General features: G+C 40.5%; 1 protein-coding gene across 3 annotated transcripts; it reads right to left on the reverse strand.

Moving 5' to 3' along the window:
• Window positions 1–960: 960 nt before the first annotated feature.
• Window positions 961–13,956, reverse strand: sstr2a (somatostatin receptor 2a). 3 transcript variants are annotated; one of them, XM_062056245.1, is made up of 4 exons: window positions 13,799–13,956; window positions 11,493–11,948; window positions 6,624–6,949; window positions 961–2,814 (listed from the first exon to the last, which is right to left on the reverse strand). In XM_062056245.1, the coding sequence occupies exons 2-4, from the start codon at window positions 11,881–11,883 to the stop codon at window positions 2,383–2,385; spliced, it is 1,149 nt and encodes a 382-aa protein (XP_061912229.1). In that variant the 5' UTR covers window positions 11,884–11,948; window positions 13,799–13,956; the 3' UTR covers window positions 961–2,382. The 3 variants fall into 3 exon arrangements, with proteins under 3 accessions (XP_061912229.1, XP_061912228.1, XP_061912230.1); XM_062056244.1 differs by having other exon boundaries at window positions 13,670–13,956; XM_062056246.1 differs by lacking the exon at window positions 13,799–13,956 and adding an exon at window positions 12,042–12,051.
• Between the last annotated feature and the right edge of the window lie 5,704 nt (window positions 13,957–19,660).

Here is a 19,660-nt window from a genome sequence, read left to right on the forward strand (position 1 = left end):
TTATATACAATATGATCTGGCAACTGTACAAATATTTTTGTACATAATTACGGGAGGTAGATTGTGTGTCCTTGTGTCCTAATCTAACCAAATTCTACAGCAATACAGTTAAAGAGGAACTATGATGCATTTCGTCTTTTATAAATGTTGTTGGATACTTGTGTTAAACAATGTCAAAGTGTCAAATCATAAGGTTCTTGCATTTTGGCGTAAGCTTGCATGCAGTTTTTGGATGCCTCTGTTGGCGGGGTTTTGCAGTCTGGCTATGTTGTGACGTCACAACTAGGTGTGTAATACTTATTTGGACATGAAGTCAAGCTCTCAGCCCGAGCTGCTTCAGGATAGGGGGAAACACAAAATAAGGTAAGATGAAGTATTTATTTTGATACAATCTTGACATGTGCACAATAACACAGACGTGCGACATGCAGTGACGAAAATGCTGCTACTGTGCGCTCTGAATTGATCGGCGAGTGTGCAGGTGTACCTAATGTTGTGACCGGGTGAATCAATATGTTTCTGAAGTTTATTTTTGACCGTGTATGGAAAAATAAATACTATTTCAAGATATATATTTAAACAAGGTACATTTTCAAAAGATAAATTATGTGTAAAATATTGGACACAATGTGCTGTCAAGCTTATGAGACGTGATGCAAGTGTAAGCCACTGTGACACTATTGTTTATTTTTTAAATGTTTTTTTATTTTTTATAAATGGCTGCGATGATAATGTCAATGAGGGATTTCTAATCACTGCTATGTTGGAATTGTTATTAATATTGATACTGTTGTTGATATTATTCATTTTTGTTTGACTACTTTTGGATTGTTTTGTGTCATGTTCGTGTGTTCTCTCAATTGCTCTGTTGATTGCTATTCTGAATGTTGCTGGGTTGGTTTTGGAATTGGAATTGTATTATTATGGTATTGTTGCGTATTATTTTGTTGGATTGATTAAAAAAAAAAAAAAAGAAGATACATTATGATAATTCTGGAGAGGGGCTTGGTTTCATTTGCAGTCTGAGAAAGGCCTCCTGAACAGCCATCCATCCATTTTCTACCGCTTGTCCCTTTTTTGGGGTCGCAGGGGGTGCTGGAGCCTATCTCAGCTGCATTCGGGTGGGAGGCGGGGTACACCCTGGACAAGTCGCCACCTCATCACAGGGCCAACACAGATAGACAGACAACAGTCACACTCCCATTCACACACTAGGGACCATTTTAGTGTTGCCAATCAACCTATCCCCAGGTGCATGTCTTTGGCATCTTGCAGACAATATGGCTTGTAACTGCAGCTGTGGAGCAAAATGTACGAAATTTTCAGACCAAAGCCAATTTAATATATATTAACTGGGCCACAAGGAAAATTAGAGTGTCTTGCAGTGTAAAATGTTTATCTAAAAGGAGACTCATGGTCACATTGACTATGATGGCGTGCCAAGAGTGGCGACCTTGATTTAACCTAATTATCGTCAACACCTATTAAAGATATGGATACGGATGATAAACTTGTACAGTGGCAAGGGTTCCAGAAAAAAGACATAGTGAGAGGTTCCTAAAAACAATCAACGAGTTCGCTGACCTTTTTGGTCGGCCAACCTGCGTGTTTGCACATGTGCCAGGTTAGCGGAAAGCATGTTCCTATTTACACGACCAAACTGTTTTCAATCAAGCGGGGTCGTCGCCGCTGCCAATTTGTTTCGCCACCCGGCCATTGAAGAATTTACGGATCAGTGCGGCATCGCCCGGCCAGCCGCCAATGTCTTTTATTGTTGGGAAATAAACACGTGAGTAGTTTGCCATTAGTTACTCTGCTGCTCTTCTAAACAGATCATTACCATCAAAACCTTTTTTATTTGTTTTTTTGTGGTTTTCGGGTTTATCTTTTGAGAGTCGCTGGCTGTCTTCCACTGAAAAGTTTGGCTTTCTCAGCACGTCTCCCGTTTAATGAAAACAGCGCCTAATGACTTTGGGATTCCAAACATCTCCCCTCCCACACACACACACACACACACACACACCATTAAGCTATAGTCGCCCGTCTATCAGCACATTCAGAGACCAACTCTCCAATACAAGCCTGACTGGGTCTAGTTTCCACTCTGGCATTGAGTTAATGACGTAAGCGTCGGTGCAACTAATGTTTGATGTCAGTCAACAGGCTTTCTGTGTGTTATTCTGCGCTCGGGGGTCAACCGGATCAAGTTGCCTCATCTGCTCAAACAGTCATGAGCTGGGTTCAGTGTACCTTCTCTGGCCTCTGTTGGGAAATTGTTTAGATTTCCGTTATTTCATGTGCCCAAGTCCACAGGGTCAGCTATTACGTCACCCCACTGCAGTAGTGACCATCTCAAGTGGTTCCTCTTCTGGACCTTGGCCCTCAAATGCTGGTTTGAAGCTCGCCGTTGAGCAACGCCGTGTTGTGAGCCTCCAAGTTGGCGTTGATGATCAAGGCGTTGTTAACCATCCGGCTCCTGTCCGCCCTGCTGTCGCTCCGTTCGATCTCATCCAGGCCCGTCACCATTTTCAGGCACAGGACCTTCTGGAAACTCTTCTTGAAGTTGTCCGACAGGAAGGCGTAGAGGATGGGGTTGGCGCAGCTGTTGGCGTAGCCCAGCACCACCACAAAATCGAAGGTGCTCTTGACGGCCGACGTGGGGTTGATGGAGCTGGTGACCGACGTGACGTTGAAAATGTAGAAGGGCAGCCAGCAGAGGACAAAGACAGCGACGACGATGGAAACCATCCGCGTCACCTTGCGCTCTGAACGCTTGCGCTTGGTTGAACCCACACGCATGCCTGACGATTTCACCTAGTAAAAGGGAACACTTCAGTCAGCTCCTTTCAAACACGGTTATAATCTATTAAGTTTAATAGTCTTTTTCAGTTCATCTTGTTTAAGCTCAAGGGGCTTATTGGCATTGGCACTTATTTCATATTTCTGGACCTAAGGTAAAATTCCCCCCAAAATAGACAGTAGTAATTTTAAGCTTGTGTTGTAACGATTTTCAGCATATTTTGGACCGCTCACTTTTAGATCCAAAATGTGGGCGAGCTTGCGTCCCCTACAGAACACTGGAGGCAATTTCATACAGCATGTTAAAGGTGAACTAACTGCACTTTTTTTTGGAATTTTGCCTATCGTTCATAAAAATTACGAGGGATAAGAAGACCGAAGTTTTTTGTTTTTTTCCCGCTTTCTAACATATACAAATCGGCTTGTTCTTTGTGGCTATACCAATGCAGCTCATGGGAGCAATCAATTCTGCCTCTAAATTACTTTAAAAATGAATTCAAAAACCTTCAACAATACTTCATTTATGTTCCGTAACCTGTATATTAACCAAACTGAAGTGACATACCAGCTCAGTGGCCTTGTGGTTAGAGTGTCCGCCCTGCGACTGGGCGGTCGTGAGTTCAAACCGACCGGCCGAGTCATACCAAAGACTACAAAAAACGGGACCCATTGCCTCTCTGCTTGGCACTCAGCATCAAGGGTTGGAATTGGGGGTTAAATCACCAAAATGATTCCCGAGCGCAGCCACCGCTGCTGCTCACTGCTCCCCTGTGGGGATGGGTCAAATGCAGAGGATAATTTCACCGCACCTAGTGTGTGTGTGTGACAATCATTGGAACTTTAACTTTAACAATGTTATTGTAAGAGTGAACACCGAGGAACTATTTTTCTAGCGTAATAACACATCGGCGTGCTACGGTATTAGCTGTTGAAGCTAACTACGGCAAGAGATAAGCTAGCTTCTACGTCAACACAAAGCGTGTTTGAGTTCATAAAGCACAACACTGCGATAGGGCAATAACCTGTACTGACTGGAAAATATGAATTATTATATTACAGTATCTTTAAAGTATTAGCCCACATTTCATGTTTTGTTTGTACACAGCTAGCCAGACAGCGTGTGTACTGTAGTTGTAATAATACGCATGACGTGCTGCGTGTATCATGATCGATATAAAGTGACTCACTCGATGGACAGTTGTCTGTTTGGTCCAGCCAGGGACGTTTTTTCCAGTTAATTATGGGTAAGCACGCCATTTATGTGGAAAAAACTTGGCTTCAAGTTCTACATTTTGAAGCTTCGACTCACTTTCACCTCACTCTATCGGCTTTCGTCTGCTCCGACTCGCTCTTCCTTTGTGCTCGCTTCTATAAGCAGTAGTTAATCCTCCCTAAATTCCGATTGAAAAAGATAAGATTGTGAATCCTCATTTGACCAAAAATAGTCGTCTTCATTTTGTTTTTTACCAAGTCTGCCACGATTAGAACACACAGGCACATTTTGTATCCAGATGGGGTTGTTGCCAGCAGTCAGAAGTGCGTTGCTATGGAAATGGAGATAAATGCACCGTTTTGAAGGTGTTTTAGAGGGCTTTTAAGGCTAAACGATGACTCCCATTAGCCGCATTTTCCAAGCGTTTTTTAAAAATAATTTTTAAAATAAAAAAATAAAAATATGTGACTTCTCGTCTCTCATGATGATTGTGAACAATAGGCAAACTTAAAAAAAAAAAGTGTGGTTCCCCTTTAAAATTTCTGGTAGCGTCTTCAGCCATATCATGTTTTTTTGCGCAGAATTTGTAGGAATCATCAAATATGTCTACCTGATGCATTGTTGTAGGTTGTAACAATAGAACAAAAAAGGGGTCAACTTGCATTTATTTCCAAATGATGGGACTATGACGAAAGTATGGACCTCTCCAGTCAAATTGACTCTCGCAAAGTGAACGCAGTATAAATATAAGCCAACAATTTAATGGTTCTGAGTTCCAAGGAGGAGGGTTTTGGTCCGAGTTTGGATAGAAAAATTAAAAGACTGAAACCAATCGTGATTCTAAAAAAACTGTGAAAAACTACAGAAAAACAGTTCCAGCTATTAAAAACTAGAGAAAAATAAGGTAAGCTGCTAGTATTATATTTTGTGTCCTCTTCTACTGATGTTTTCCTCCAGATGCTTGAGGAAAAGCTGAAATCGCATAAGGGAACATACACTATGTTGTTTATGGAAGACCTGGATGATAAATGGCCAACGTTAACCATATCAGTTTAATGTTAACTATAACAGAAATCATGGATCAGGGTGACAAAAACATGCAATGAAGTGATCAAAACAATTGTTTTACATGCCATTATCTACACTGTCTATGCGGGAAATGGGCTCCAGTTCTGTAGATGACGTCACACCAAGAATTTGTTATCTACTGATCACTCAAAACGAATTGATATAATAGGAAATTACTGCCAGATTCCTTTTCAGGGGCAAAAAATACATGAAGAGAACTTGTTTGTAAATATTTTGGAAATCTGGACTCAATGCAACATGCTCAAAGTTTTCAAACCACAAAATACAAGAACACCACCTGCTGGCTTATTTTACCATTAGTGGTTTAAAATAATATATATATATATATATATATATATATATTTATTCAAAATGTCTATATCTTTTCAGAGGTACCAATTATATTAAATACAAATTGTTCGTCGACCAGAGTAAAAAGGCTGCCGTTATGAGCTGTCACTCACGTCCGTCTCGGACTCGTCCGTAGTGCGTGCACACACACAAACGCATTGCCAGAGAGGCTAATAACAATTAACAGTCATGTTGTTGTTATGATAGAATATACATTCAAAGATAACAAATGTTAGTAGCTAAACTTTGCTAAATCGCTATCATTAGCTGACAACAAACCAAACTAATGTGTGTTACGTGTGGGCCTAGTTTACGTGCTGAAAGAAGGTGGGATAAAATGCTTACCACAGTTTAACAACAATTTAACATCAAATTTTCACGACGAAAGAATAATTTACATGAAAAATCAGTTTGTTTATGTCGACGTGTTAGTGTAGAAAATTTGTCCAGCAACCCTAATTTTTCTGACTCTCTGTGAGTCGGTATCGTTAAAAATAAATGATTAAAAAATAATGATCTAGACATAATACAAATATACTGAAATTAATACAAATATGAATAATATTTTAATCAAAATAATTGTACATGTTCCTTTCACCCTGGCTGGGATTTGAACGCTTGTCTCCCAATTCTGATATCAATGCATTACCTCCAACACTGAGCAGTTTTCTGTATGGTTTCATATATCTCGGTGATGTTTGGCGAGCCAAATTGAAGTCTTTGGCGGGGGTCGGGGGGCTGTTCTAGTTTCATTATAACATGCACACAGTGACTTCCTGTTCAGTGCAAAACTTAAAAATAAACGCACGGCAGAATTAACCTCCATTCTAGCAGAGCAAACATATATGCAGTACAGGATATTTCTAGATTGTTTTGTCGATTGTCCAAATTTGGTATTGTCATTGTGTTTAAGGCATTCTTTGAAATTACCGCAATTTAAAAATCCTTTACTACTGTCCATTCTCATGACATTTCAAGCAAAAGTAAACGTGTAAGCAATTTGACGAGCGTTCGACTGTAAAACATTCAATATACGGAAAAAGGAGCATGATCAATTTAAGATGAGTCTTCCGACTCTTTTTTTCAGACATTTTTTTTGTGTTGAAATTCAGTGTATTTTTGTTAAGTGTTCAAAATAAATGAAGCCATTACCATTTATTTTAATGTAAATGCGTCATTTTGCTGCTCTTACCTTGACTATGATTAGCAGGTAGCACATGCAGATGACAGCCAGGGGTAGGAAGAATCCAATGAAGAAGGTGTAAAATATGAAGGCGGTGTAATAGACATCCTGGGGCTCGGGCCAAATGATGCTGCATACCGGCACCTTGTCCAGACCGCTGAAAATCATCGTAGGTAGGATGACTAACAGCGACACACCCCACACTGTCAGGTTGATGAACTTGGCTACGCGGGGCTTCCGCCATTTTGTCGACCTAATAGGGTGAACCACGGCCAAGTATCGATCGATGCTCATTACCATGAGGCAAAAGATGCTGGTGAACTGATTGAGCGAATCTGGAGGACAAAGAAAAGCAGATACAGTCAGAAGTCACCAGTGGTTTTAAAGTAAACCAACGATAGATTTTGTCTTTTCTGACTTATGAATGTTGGATACTCGTGTTAAACAAAAGCGTCAAAACTATAAGAATCAGTCGTTTTGCAGTCTGGCTACGTTGTGATGTCACAGAGAGGTGGACCTACTTGTTTGGAAATTAAGTCAAGCTGACAGCCAGAGTGGAAATAACTCCTCCCCTCTGTTTCAGGCTAGGAGGAAATGTAAAAAAAAATAGGACAAAGTCCCAGATGAAACAAAAATTTAGCTTTTTGGCCACAATACCCAGCTATATGTTTGGAGGAGAAAAGGTGAGGCCTTTAATCCCAGGAACACCATGTCCACCGTCAAGCATGGTGGTGGTAGTATTATGCTCTAGGCCTGTTTTTCTGCCAATGGAACTGATGCTTTAAATGGGACAATGAAAAAGGAGGATTACCTCCAAATTCTTCAGGACAACCTAAAATCATCAGCCCGGAGGTTGGGTCTTGGGCGCAGTTGGGTGTTCCAACAGGACAATGACCCCAAACACACGTCAAAAGTGGTAAAGGAATGGCTACATCAGGCTAGAATTAAGGTTTAAGAATGGCCTTACCAAAGTCCTGACTTAAACGTGTGGACAATGCTGAAGAAACAAGTCCATGTCAGAAAACCAACTAATTTAGCTGAACTGCACCAATTTTGTCAAGAGGAGTGGTCAAAAATTCCAACAGAAGCTTGCCAGAAGCTTGTGGATGGCTACCAAAAGTGCCTTATTGCAGTGAAACTTGCCAAGGGACATGTAACCAAATATTAACATTGCTGTATGTATACTTTTGACCCAGCAGATTTGGTCACATTTTCAGTAGACCCATAATAAATAAAAGAACCAAACTTCATGAATGTATTTTTTGACCAACAAGTATGTACTCCAATCACTCTATCACAAAAAAATAAGAGTTGTAAAAAGTACTGGAAACTCAAAACAGCCATGACATTATGTTCTTTACAAGTGTATGTAAACTTTTGATCGCGACTGTAATGTGCATTAAGTTTTATTTTATTTTTTGTCTGGAATGAAAATTGCGGTGATGACGTCAAGATATATATTTAAACATGTACATAGTGAAAATATCTGATATTTTGGAGAGGGTGGGGCGTTGTTTCATTTGCAATCTGGGAACCCCTTTGTAATCAAACATCTTGCAGACAAACTTGTAAAACGGGTTATGAAAGTGACTGTGGGTGAAAACTTTACACCAAATAGTATCCGATAATCCGGATGAGAGATTCTTAACTTTTTTTTACCTCAGGGCCCCACTTTTCCAATACAGAGGGGCCCAGGGCCCAATAAAATATCAACACTGAATTAGTAATCTTACTCTGGTATAATTATTTAATACAATTACATATAAAAATACTTAGAGTTTAACAGGATAAGCCTTGTCAAATAATATGAAAACATGTTAATCACAAAGAATATTATCAAGGCTTAGGTCAGGCCGATTACAAAATGAAAGATTAATCAAATATACTGCAAAGGAAAGGACTCATAAAAACTGATGAAAAGTTAATTTACACACAATTTACGCAGTGCTAAAATAAATAAGTTCTGACTAATAATCCTAATCATAATTAATAATGATGGATGGATATGTTTCTTAAACAAACTGTCAATGAAATGGAAGTGCAAAAAAATGTAAATACATAATTTTTGCGCATAAGAAACTTCTCCGTGATTTTCACTCCAGACTTTTCTGTTTGTTTCATATTGTCATTACTGTCACAAGTGGTGGAAAAGTGTATTACAACTGAGTTTTTTGATTGATTGATTGAGACTTTTATTAGTAGGTTGCACAGTGAAGTACATATTCCGTACAATTGACCACTAAATGGTAACACCCGAATACGTTTTTCAACTTGTTTAAGTCGGGGTCCACTTAAATTGATTCATGATACAGATATATACTGTACTGAGTACTGCTGTGGCTCATATGGACCCCGGCTGAGAAATAACTATTTTTTGGCGGGTCTGGCCGTATTGTTAAGAAACTCTGATCTAGACCACAAGGAATAGTTTTAAATGTAGACTAAAATCATCATAGCTCCCCTTTCATCAAATGGAGAAACAACTCACTGAGGTTCAAAGTTGGACAGGGAAGATAACTGAGATGGAACTCAAGTGTTGATGTTCATAACTCTAAGGAAACATGAATTATTCTAGGAAAAATATAAAAATCTTGCCAACATTTCTTATCAGTGTGCAAAAGTAATAGACAACAGTAGTAGTAGTAGCCTAATAGAGCTACAGTTATGAAGTCATTATTTTGGCAAATGCTCGCAGAATGTTCCATTGTGTACTGAAATAGATTTAAGAAAGTAGGTTGTTGTCAGGGGTTGGGGCTGTGCTGAATACAAGACAAGGTGCTAAACCAGGCCTAAGGGTGCTATTTAACAAATGGTGTTAGAAGTGTGATCATTAGCTGTAAGGCCATGCCCAGTTGGAAGGTGACTCCAGCGTGACTGACACTGGAGATGGATGAGGCTCTAGCTGGGTTGGAATGAGAAATGGTTTGGGACACGCCTCCAGAAGATGGAGGTATTGTAGTAATTATTTAGTGGGCTATTTCTGGGATGATACAACTCTGGATGAGGTGCAAACTGACTCCAGTTGTGACCCAACTCTTGCATACAAGGTGTGGACTGACCTGGCTGAACCCGGAAGAAGATCCCCTATGACTATTCGTTGGCTTCCCAATAGACTGGACTCCCGCATCGTCTATTGCTTAGATTTTACTGACGTCACGTCCGGCTCACATCCCGCCCATAAAACTATGCCTGGTGGTCAAGCTAGCTCTGTTCTCAATGGATTCTAAGCGCCATTCAGCCTTTCTCGAAGAAAAAATGCCCTCTGATTGTGTTGTTTTCAAATCGCGAAAAGGATAAACGTTTTTTCAGAGTTCCTCGAGGGGTAATCAAAAAGGGCAGGAGAGTGCAAGATTTCACGAAACGACGATCAGTCCAAGGGAGCAGAGTCAAAGAATGCACAAGTTTGCATTGATCACTACGTTTAGGTTTTTTTTATATACTTGATATGGTTATTATTTCCCATTTAAGTATTATATTTTGATATTATTTTTATTTCTTAAACGCATTTTTGCTATGAGTGTTTTGTGAAGCACCAATTCGGCGGGTCTAAATAAAAGAAATCCAAAGTGAGCGGAACCTAAAAGAGTTAAGTTTTTCCCAAAGACAGCAATCATAAATGAAGCTTTCAACACATACACAATGTTGACATCTATAGTTATATTTTAAAAGACGGGGAAAAACAAGCTACTTGTAAACAGTGCGTGTAATAACAACAAACATGGCTTACATAGACGCGAAGGTAAATCATGAAATGCAACCTTACCCAAGCAAAAACGATGCATGAAAGTCTTGATACCAATTTCCTTGACCCAGCCACACACAAAGAAGTTGTAGACCTCCATGCTTTTCCAAGTTTTCATCTGTATTGTCGTGTAGATAACGTCCGCAGCACAATAGTTCGTAATATCTGTCCAACGTACAGTATAATCCTTGATATTACACGACAAATCTTTTTTTGATAAAGTATAGGGATCTATTTTATTGCATAGTTCGATTTTTTGCTCGTATCTGCTTTTTGCAGAAAACATTTAAGCCTCTTTTCTTGCTGTACAACAGCCATCTTTGCTTGGTTGACCGCCACTGGTTTTCACTTCCGGGAAGAAGTCACGTGTCGGAATACAAGCTATTATTTTAACAATTCAATAATTATAGCCACATTTTGAGTGATTGATTGGTGGATAGGCTGCCATGTCATGGTTTGGCGTTGTGAGGAGTGGGAAGGCAAAATTGGAAGGACCCTTGTGACAGCCAGATAAAATCTGGACCGCTTCGGTCCAGTGGTGATCAGAAGTGGTGAAATCTCTAGAGATTTGGAAATGGATGCACATATTATATAGAGATGTTTTATTATTCACAAGGACACGCCTACTATACTCATGTTATGTTACGTTTTTGAACGCATCATAATAATCCCCTCAATTCCCCCCAAAAATGGATTAACTCGCTGGAATATAAAGACAACATAACACACATCCATAAACGTGGATGCATATGCAAAATTGCAATATATTTATCTGTACAATAATCTATTTATTTATATTTGCACCTTATTGTTCTTTTATCCTGCACTACAACGAACTAATGCAACGAAATTTCGTTCTTATCTGTACTGTAAAGTTCAAATTTTAATGACAATAAAAAGGAAGTCTAAATCTAAATTATGTTATGTTGGGATTAGCCCATTACAAATTCCATCCCCCGGTTATTTTCAAAATGTTTTATGAATAAATTTTCCACCATGCACACTGGAGGACTCTAAATGTGAACCGTTTCAGTTAATGGTTTTTGGATCATTTTGCTGTTGCGGAGCCATAAAGTGCTTATTTGCTCAGATAAAAGCACTGCTGTGTAGTGAAGCGTGCGCCGCTCTCCACCTACCCACAGTCATGATCACCCTGCACAGCACCTCGCCAAAGGGCCAATGCACCAGCGCCAGCTGCAAGGCGATGAACGGCAGGCTCATCATGCACAGCACGTCTGCCACCGCCAGGTTGAGGATGTATATGTTGGTCACCGTCTTCATTTTGGCGTAGCGCAGAATGACGTAGATTACCAGGGCGTTGCCACAGAGCCCCACGCCGCAAACGACAAAGTAGATGAAGGTGATGACGACTGAGCTGGTCTTGTCCTGGTGGGGCTCCCTTGTCTCGACTGTCAGGTTCAGGTCCAGGCCGGACTCGTTGCCCTGGAGGAAGCTGTCGTACAGCAGGGGTTCGGGGATGGTCATGTTGGGCGGAGATGAGAGGAAGGACCATTGATCCAGCGCCATAGCTGCTGAGGGTTAAGTTGGCGGGCGTACGAGGAAGTTGTCACGTCTCAGCTGAAAGGAGACATCTGTAAAGGAATGAGAATAACGTGAGTGACAGGAATAAGCTGAGATCCATGGCAACAGTTGCAAAGGAATAACCACTGTCAGATTTACTGTACATTCTCTGCCATCATAAAAGGATTTGACAATTTGCCTTCATCCCATTCATGATCTTTTCTTGCTGCCTGACCAAAGCAGAACACACACAAAAATCATCCAGAGCAGGGCTTGATGCGTGTGTCAGTGTGTGGTTGGGTGCATACATGCAAAAAGGCAGCTTGTGAGAGGGAACGAGGAGGGCAGCATGTTGCTCGCTACCGAAGACAAATGTTTATTCAATCGACCATGGGGACAAACATCTCTGCCGCTGCGGCAGGTTTCATCCTTCTACGCCGTTCAGTAAGTGGAGTCTCACTCGCTTACGTCCAATGAATGATTCCTAAAACACTACCAGATTGCAAATCAGTTTTTTGTTTTTTTTTGGAATAGAAACCTGTAAAATTCAATTGAAGAAAAAAACAAAAATGAACTAGAACTGTCATATTTGAAACACTTTAACTTGACTTACACTTTTATATTTGTATATTTTTCATGGTTTCTACCACAGTCCAAAGACATTCTTTAACTGGAAACTCTTATTCTGTTGATAAAAAAATGTATTAAAGTTTTTTTTTAAAATAAAACAAGAACATAACGGCCTGCTCAGTGGCCTTGTGGTTAACGTGTCCGCCCTGAGATCGGTAGGTCATGAGCTCAATCCCCAGCCGAGTCATACCAAAGACTATAAAAATGGGACCCATTACCTCCCTGCTTGGCACTCAGCATCAAGGGTTGGAATTGGGGGTTAAATCACCAAAATTATTACCGAGCGCGGCCACCGCTGCTGCTCACTGCTCCCCTGTGGGGATGGGTCAAATGCAGAGGATAATTTCACCGCACCTAGTGTGTGTGTGACAATCATTGGCACTTTAACTTTAAAGAAAATGGATGGAAAAAATATTCCACTTTTTGACAGTTTTTTTTTTTGCAAAAGATCTATATAGACTTAGGTCTGGGCTCTGGCTCGGCCATTTCAAAACTGTAATTTTCTTCTACTTAAGCCATTACAAGGTTCTGGGCCATGCTTTCGGGGTGCTCTACATAGAATGTCAAAGACTTTTGAAATAACTCATCACAGTGTAATTTTTATGTCATTTTCCTCGATCTGAAAATGCTCTTCTAAGCTGTACATCAAGTAGGATGGCCGTCAAATATGCATAATCCCATTTAGAGCCTGAGTTTCTACGGGTAACTTTGCTTGCCTTTCCTCGTGTTCCACTAATGAAATGAACGGATCCTTCAGAGAGCCAATTAGGAGGAGAATGTAATATGACTCTTTTTCAACATTTGAAGGAAATATGTATTCTACAGACATTTCTAAAATCACAAAAAATAAAACAGCCATGTAGCGTACATTTTTATTTTTAATAAGCATGAGCCAATTTAGCTGCATAATCAAATGATGAAAGTCTCAAAGGCGTTATCTATTAAGACATCAGTGTCAATTGACAAGATTACAGCAGACATGTAATCTTTAAATAGGACAGCATTTTTAAAGCTACTCAACATTAATACATTTCTATGCAGATTTCATGTCAACTATTTTTTTTTAACCTTTCTAGTATCTTAAAATTGAGCAAAGCAAAACAATAAAAAATCACTAGATTTTCTTGGAATTCGTGATTACTGATTTATCATTAATACCTACTTCTGGAAAGATAAGGTCCTCCTCATATCAAGTCCATCGTTGAGATCTATCTATCCATCCATCCATCCATCCAGCAATCCATCCATCCACCTGCGCCTCTCGGTTGTGCACAAGCCGGCGTTTACGCACCCACTCACAGCCGTCGGTTGATGTCTCTCAGGTCATTCTCAACAGGAACAGATATTTCTTTGCAAAAAATGCGTGAGCAAAAGAGCAAAAGTGTTGGTGGCCAACCCGGGTGAAGAGTGCGTCACAGCGACAGAGCGCTCAGCAGACTGAGACCACCAAGAGTGAGATAGACAGTGGAAGAGAGAGAGAGAGGGAGAGTGGCTGGGGGTGTGGGTGAGTGTAACACTGATGACAACGCAAAGGGTTTGATTATTTTCTTTGATTGTGGAATCATACATTTATGCAAACCTGCAGGAAATTGTAAATCCATGCAGTCCTTGCATGGATTGATTATCTGTCAATCACCTTCACACTTGGGCAGATATGTCCAATGTGCGGCCCAGGGGGTCATTTGTGGCCCGCAGCTTGTTTTTTTGTTTTTTTCTTAAACACGTGAAACACGCTATTAATTATTAGCTATTACACAAAAAAATGGAAATGACCCATATCCCCTCCCAAACAACATGTGCATCATGGATGGGTGGATCCAAATATTGATAGGCTGTTTTCCTTGGAATTGATACTATCAATATTGGATCAATATGGACGTGAAAAGATAAAATATAGGTATGTATGTGTGTGTTTTAGTGTGTTTTTCATATTGTTACTGTCAGGAAGTGTTGGTGACGAACCGCAAGATGCAGAGATGGCAGGCTTGTTGCAGGAATACATGATTTTAATGTCCAAAGCAAATGCAGGAAAACAGGAATCAGGAACCAGGAAACAGGCTACAGGCAACAAGGAGAACTAGAGACAGCGAACAGGAACCAGCAAACAGGAAACAAGATACGAGGAACCAGGAGACAGCAAACCGCAATCAGGTACCAATACTCCAGCACTGACTGGAGGGCGAGGCAGGTATACATAGTAGCCTGATTGGCAATTGCCACCAGGTGTGTCAGACTGCCAATCAGGGACAGGTGAGGGAAACAAGTGCTCAGGGAGACGTGCAGGAAAAGGAACCAAAATAAGAGCGCTGACAGGAAATAAAACACAAACACAGAGACAAACCCGAACATACACAAACTGTCAGTGACAAGCCTGACAGTTACTTTGATATTTTTGTATTAATATATTGTTTACAAAGTGAGGGACTAAGTCATTGGGCTTTGGGGGCAAAAAGCAAAGGGATTTGACTAAGAGCGAATGGTAGTTTTTGCCTTTTTTTCTTATTTTGCACCGTTTATTTTATTTTGTTTAAACAACTTTACATAACAAAAGGGAATGATTTGATTAATTATACATTGTATTAAATAACTATATATTGCTCTTCTGCATGCTGGTTGTCATCATCTGCAGTTTGTCGTCGTAACCGATTTAAGTTGGCAAATGCCCACATTTGATGGCGTCTGGCACGTTGGAGAAGTGTTCTCTTCACGGATGAATCCCAGTTTTCACTGTTCAGGGCAGATGGCAGACAGCATGTGTGGTGTCGTGTGAGAGAGCGGTTTGCTGATGTCTAGCGTTGTGAATGGAGTGGCCCATGGTGGGGATGGGGTTATGGTATGGGCATGGGTATGGTCTGTTATGGACAACAAACGCTAGTGCATTTTATTGATGGCATTTTGTATGCACAGAGATACCGTGATGAGATCCTGAGGCCCATTGTTGTGCCATTCACCCGAGACCATCACCTCATGCTGCAGCATGACAATGCACGGCCCCATGTTGCAAGGATCTGTACACAATTCCTGGAAGCTATAAACATCCCAGTTCTTGCATGGCCAGGATACTCACCGGACATGTCACCCATTGAGCATGTTTGGGAAGCTGTGGATCGGCATATACGACATTGTGTTCCAGTTCTTGCCAATATCCAGCAACTTTGCACAATCAACAACCTGATCAACTCTATGCAAATGAGATGTGTTGCACTGTGTCCTTAAATGTCCTTTAATGTGTGCAGCATGCTGTTGGAGATATTTTATCAGTCTGTTGTGGCAAGTGCCCTGTACTTTGCAGTGGTTCGTTGGGGGAGCAGCACCAGCAAAAGGGACTCCAACCGGATTGGTAAACTGATCCGGAAAGCCGGCCAAACTATTGGCACGCAGTTGGACGCGTTTGTGTCAGTGAGGGACAGGAGGACACTGGACAAACTGCTGGCCATCATGGACAATCCTGCCCACCCACTCCACCTGACAATTGAGGGACAGCGCAGTTCATACTCCAACAGGCTCCTTCAGCTTCCTTCCCGCACTGTGCGATTCAAGAATTCCTTCATTCCGCACTCCATCCAGCTGTATAATCACTCGCCATACAGCAATAGATGATATCTGCCTATTACCTGACACCTGACATGTCAACTACTTCTCTTTGTTTTTAATGTCTATTTTCTGCTGGATCTACTCTCTATTTTATGCTGCTGCTGTCACATATACTGTAATATTGTACATGGTAAGTGTTATATATTGTATATATGTTATAGACATAATATAATATATCTGTATATCTAATATACTGTACACATTTTATATATATTCTTCATATATATGTTATATTTTATATCGCTATATTTAGTTCTATTTATACCTGCATTGTCCTTTCCATCCTTACACTTTCCATCATTGTAACTGAGCTACTGTGTTGAACAATTTCCCTTGTGGATCATTAAAGTTTGTCTAAGTTCTAAGTTCTAAGTCTAAATGGTGGTCACACCAGATAATGACTGATTTTCTGACCCCTCCAGACCCCAACAAAAAAACCTGCACATTTCAGAGTGGCCTTTTATTGTGGGCAGCCGAAGGCACACCTGTGCAATAATCATGCTGTTTAATCAGCACCTTGATATGCCACACCTGTGAGGTGGGATGGATTATGTTGGTAAAGAAGTACCCACTTACACAAATTTAGACAGATTTAAGAACAATAGAGGGAAAGAAAAAGAACTAAGGAGGAAATTACAGACACACAAAGCCACTACCCCAACAGCTGGCCGCCGCGCAAAACCACAGCATGCCACGCGATACACCAAGGCGACACGACAGACCGTGCGCAGGCATTAGATCCAGCAGGCACCCACCGAGACGGGCATCCGGAAGAGGGCGGGCGTCGAGGCAGTCTTTTGAACGACTCTTTGAAAGGAAAGGCTCATTTCAAGGAGCCATAAATCTCAACTCTACAAAAGCCGGCTCCTGCTTCAATATGGTGCAGACTAGCAGTGCTACATTCGAACTGCCTCGCCATGTTTTTGATGATTTCTTTCTTTAATTCAATGAATATCATCGACTTCCTCTTCTCAGCACTGCCTTTCACACTCACTTTCTCTGTTCCCATGGTTGGAAAACAAAGTTATGTTCATCTCTAGCTATAAGCTACTTCTAGCGAGTAAGACTGGATGTTTGGTCGGATCTTACAGGGTTCATTCTGACATGCTTGTAACTAACACTTAACTTTGACGGAAGGGTTGCTCTTTTGCATCGCAACAGTTTGTTTTTTCACTACAATACGGCGGAAACCATCCTTACCCGGGCACGCCCTCCTTGTGTTGGAGTATAAATAGCTGGGGTTTTGGCACCATATGCAAGATCCGACCAATGTAAATCTAAGACTCGATCTGACTAATCTAAGTCTCTACAAGCATGAACTGATGAAGCCGACTTAAATGAAAGGCGAAACATCTTCCAAAACAAACCTAGCAGTCCAGTTGCTATCGATTGAGTGCCCTGAGGATACAATGACTGAGGAGATCTATAGAAAGTCATTTATGCACATTCATATGTTGAGAGACCATGGCAATCAGGGCGGCCCCTCCCTATAAGCGAAACACACGCTGAGCGTTGGGCACCGCGCGATCCGTGGGGGCCCTGTTTTGAATAAAGCAGTGCATGTAAAATGTCAATTATTAAATGACAGGGTGCTTCATATGATAAGTGCACCGCAAACATATTGACGCTCTGTTATTAAAATGAATACAATGGTAAATGTCTCCCAATGTCTGATTGACTCCTGTGGTGCACAGTGTTAGTGCTGTGCTGCTAATTTTGACGTAGAAGGATCGAATCCCGGTCGATGTCGTGCTAGGGATGTGTAGGAACTTTTGTTATTTTGTGCTAAAAATATGAATTTGTGAACAATTTATTTCCCAGGAATTTGTTTTAGTACAAAACATGCATAAAATGAGTTTGATATTAAAAAAAATAAATACATTGGTAACACTTTAGTATGAGGAACATATTCTAAAGTAACAAATACTTAATTTAGAGTTATTTGGACACTAGGGGAACATATTCTAAGTAACAAAGACTTAATTTAGAGTTATTTGGTTAGGGTAAAGGTAGGGTTAGAGGGTTAGGGTTAGGGTTAGCGCATACTTGCGAACCTTGAGACCTCCGATTCCGGGAGGTGGGGTGTGGGGTGGGGCGTGGTCGGGGGTGTGGTTGGGAGCGGGGGGCATGGTTGGGGGCGTGGTTAGGAGGGGAGGAGTATATTTACAGCTAGAATTCACCAACTCGAGTATTTCATATATATATATATATAGAGTTTGCACTGGCTCCCTGTTCATTTTAGAATTGATTTTAAATCCTTGCTGTTTGTTTTTAAAGCTTTACATGGACTGGCACCTCAGTATATCTCGGACCTCATCCAAATTTACACTTCTGCGCGCGCTCTGAGGTCCGAGAGCCAGCTCCAGCTGGTGGTGCCCAGGACGAGACTTAAAACCAGGGGAGACAGGTCCTTCTCTGTGGTCGGCCCTAAACTCTGGAACACTCTGCCCCTCCATGTTCAAACTGCTTCCACAGTGGAGTGTTTTAAGTCTCGTCTTAAGACCCACTTTTTTCTTTGGCTTTTAACACTACGTGAGTTGTGTGGTCTTCTGTCCTCTGTTGTCCTGTGTGTTTTTTTTAAAATAAATTTTGATGTCTATTTTACTGTTTTAATTGGTTTTACCCTTTAAAAATCGCTTTTAATCATATTTATTTTTTATATTGTCTCTGTATTGGTTTTCTTGTCATTTATTCTTTGTTTTTATTCAGTCATTGGTGTAGCATAATATTGTTTTTAATATTGTTTTTAATATTGTTTTTAATATTGTTTTTAATATTGTTTTTAACATGGCTGTGCAGCACTTTGGAAACATTCTTGTTGTGTAAATGTGCTATATAAATAAAGTGGATTGGATTGGATTGGATCATATATATATATATATATATACATATATATATATATATATATATATATATGTATGAAATACTTGACTTTCAGTGAATTCTAACTATATATATACATATATATATATATATATATATATATATATATATATATATATATATATATATATATATATATATATATATATATATATATATATATACATATATATATATATATATATTTATTATACATATAAATAAAATAAATACTTGAATTTCAGTGTCCCGGAGGCTATCCAGTACATGGCAGTATTGTCCTGTTTAAGAGTGTCACAACATTGCTGTCTACGGCAGACAAACTGCTTTACGGTAGACGAAAACGTGACTGCTGTTGTTGTGTGTTGTTACCGCGCTGGGAGGACGTTAATGAAACTGCCTAACAATAAACCCACATAAGAAACCAAGAACTCGCCCTCGATCATTCTACAGTTATAACGTGATTGGGCAGGCACGCTGTTTATATCGTGGGAAAGCGGACGTGAAAAGAGGCTGTCGCCGCTGTCCCCACTCACGTCCGCATGGAGCTGGAGGGGGCGTGGACTCCAGCTCCGGCTGAATTACGGGAGATTTTCGGGAGAACATTTCTTCCGGGAGGTTTTCGGGAGAGGCGCTGAATTCCGGGAGTCTCCCGGAAAATCCGGGAGGGTTGGCAAGTATGGGTTAGTGTTAGTAA

The sequence above is a fragment of the Entelurus aequoreus genome, linkage group LG08 (genome assembly GCF_033978785.1).
Source record: "Entelurus aequoreus isolate RoL-2023_Sb linkage group LG08, RoL_Eaeq_v1.1, whole genome shotgun sequence".
Lineage (NCBI taxonomy): Eukaryota > Metazoa > Chordata > Actinopteri > Syngnathiformes > Syngnathidae > Entelurus > Entelurus aequoreus.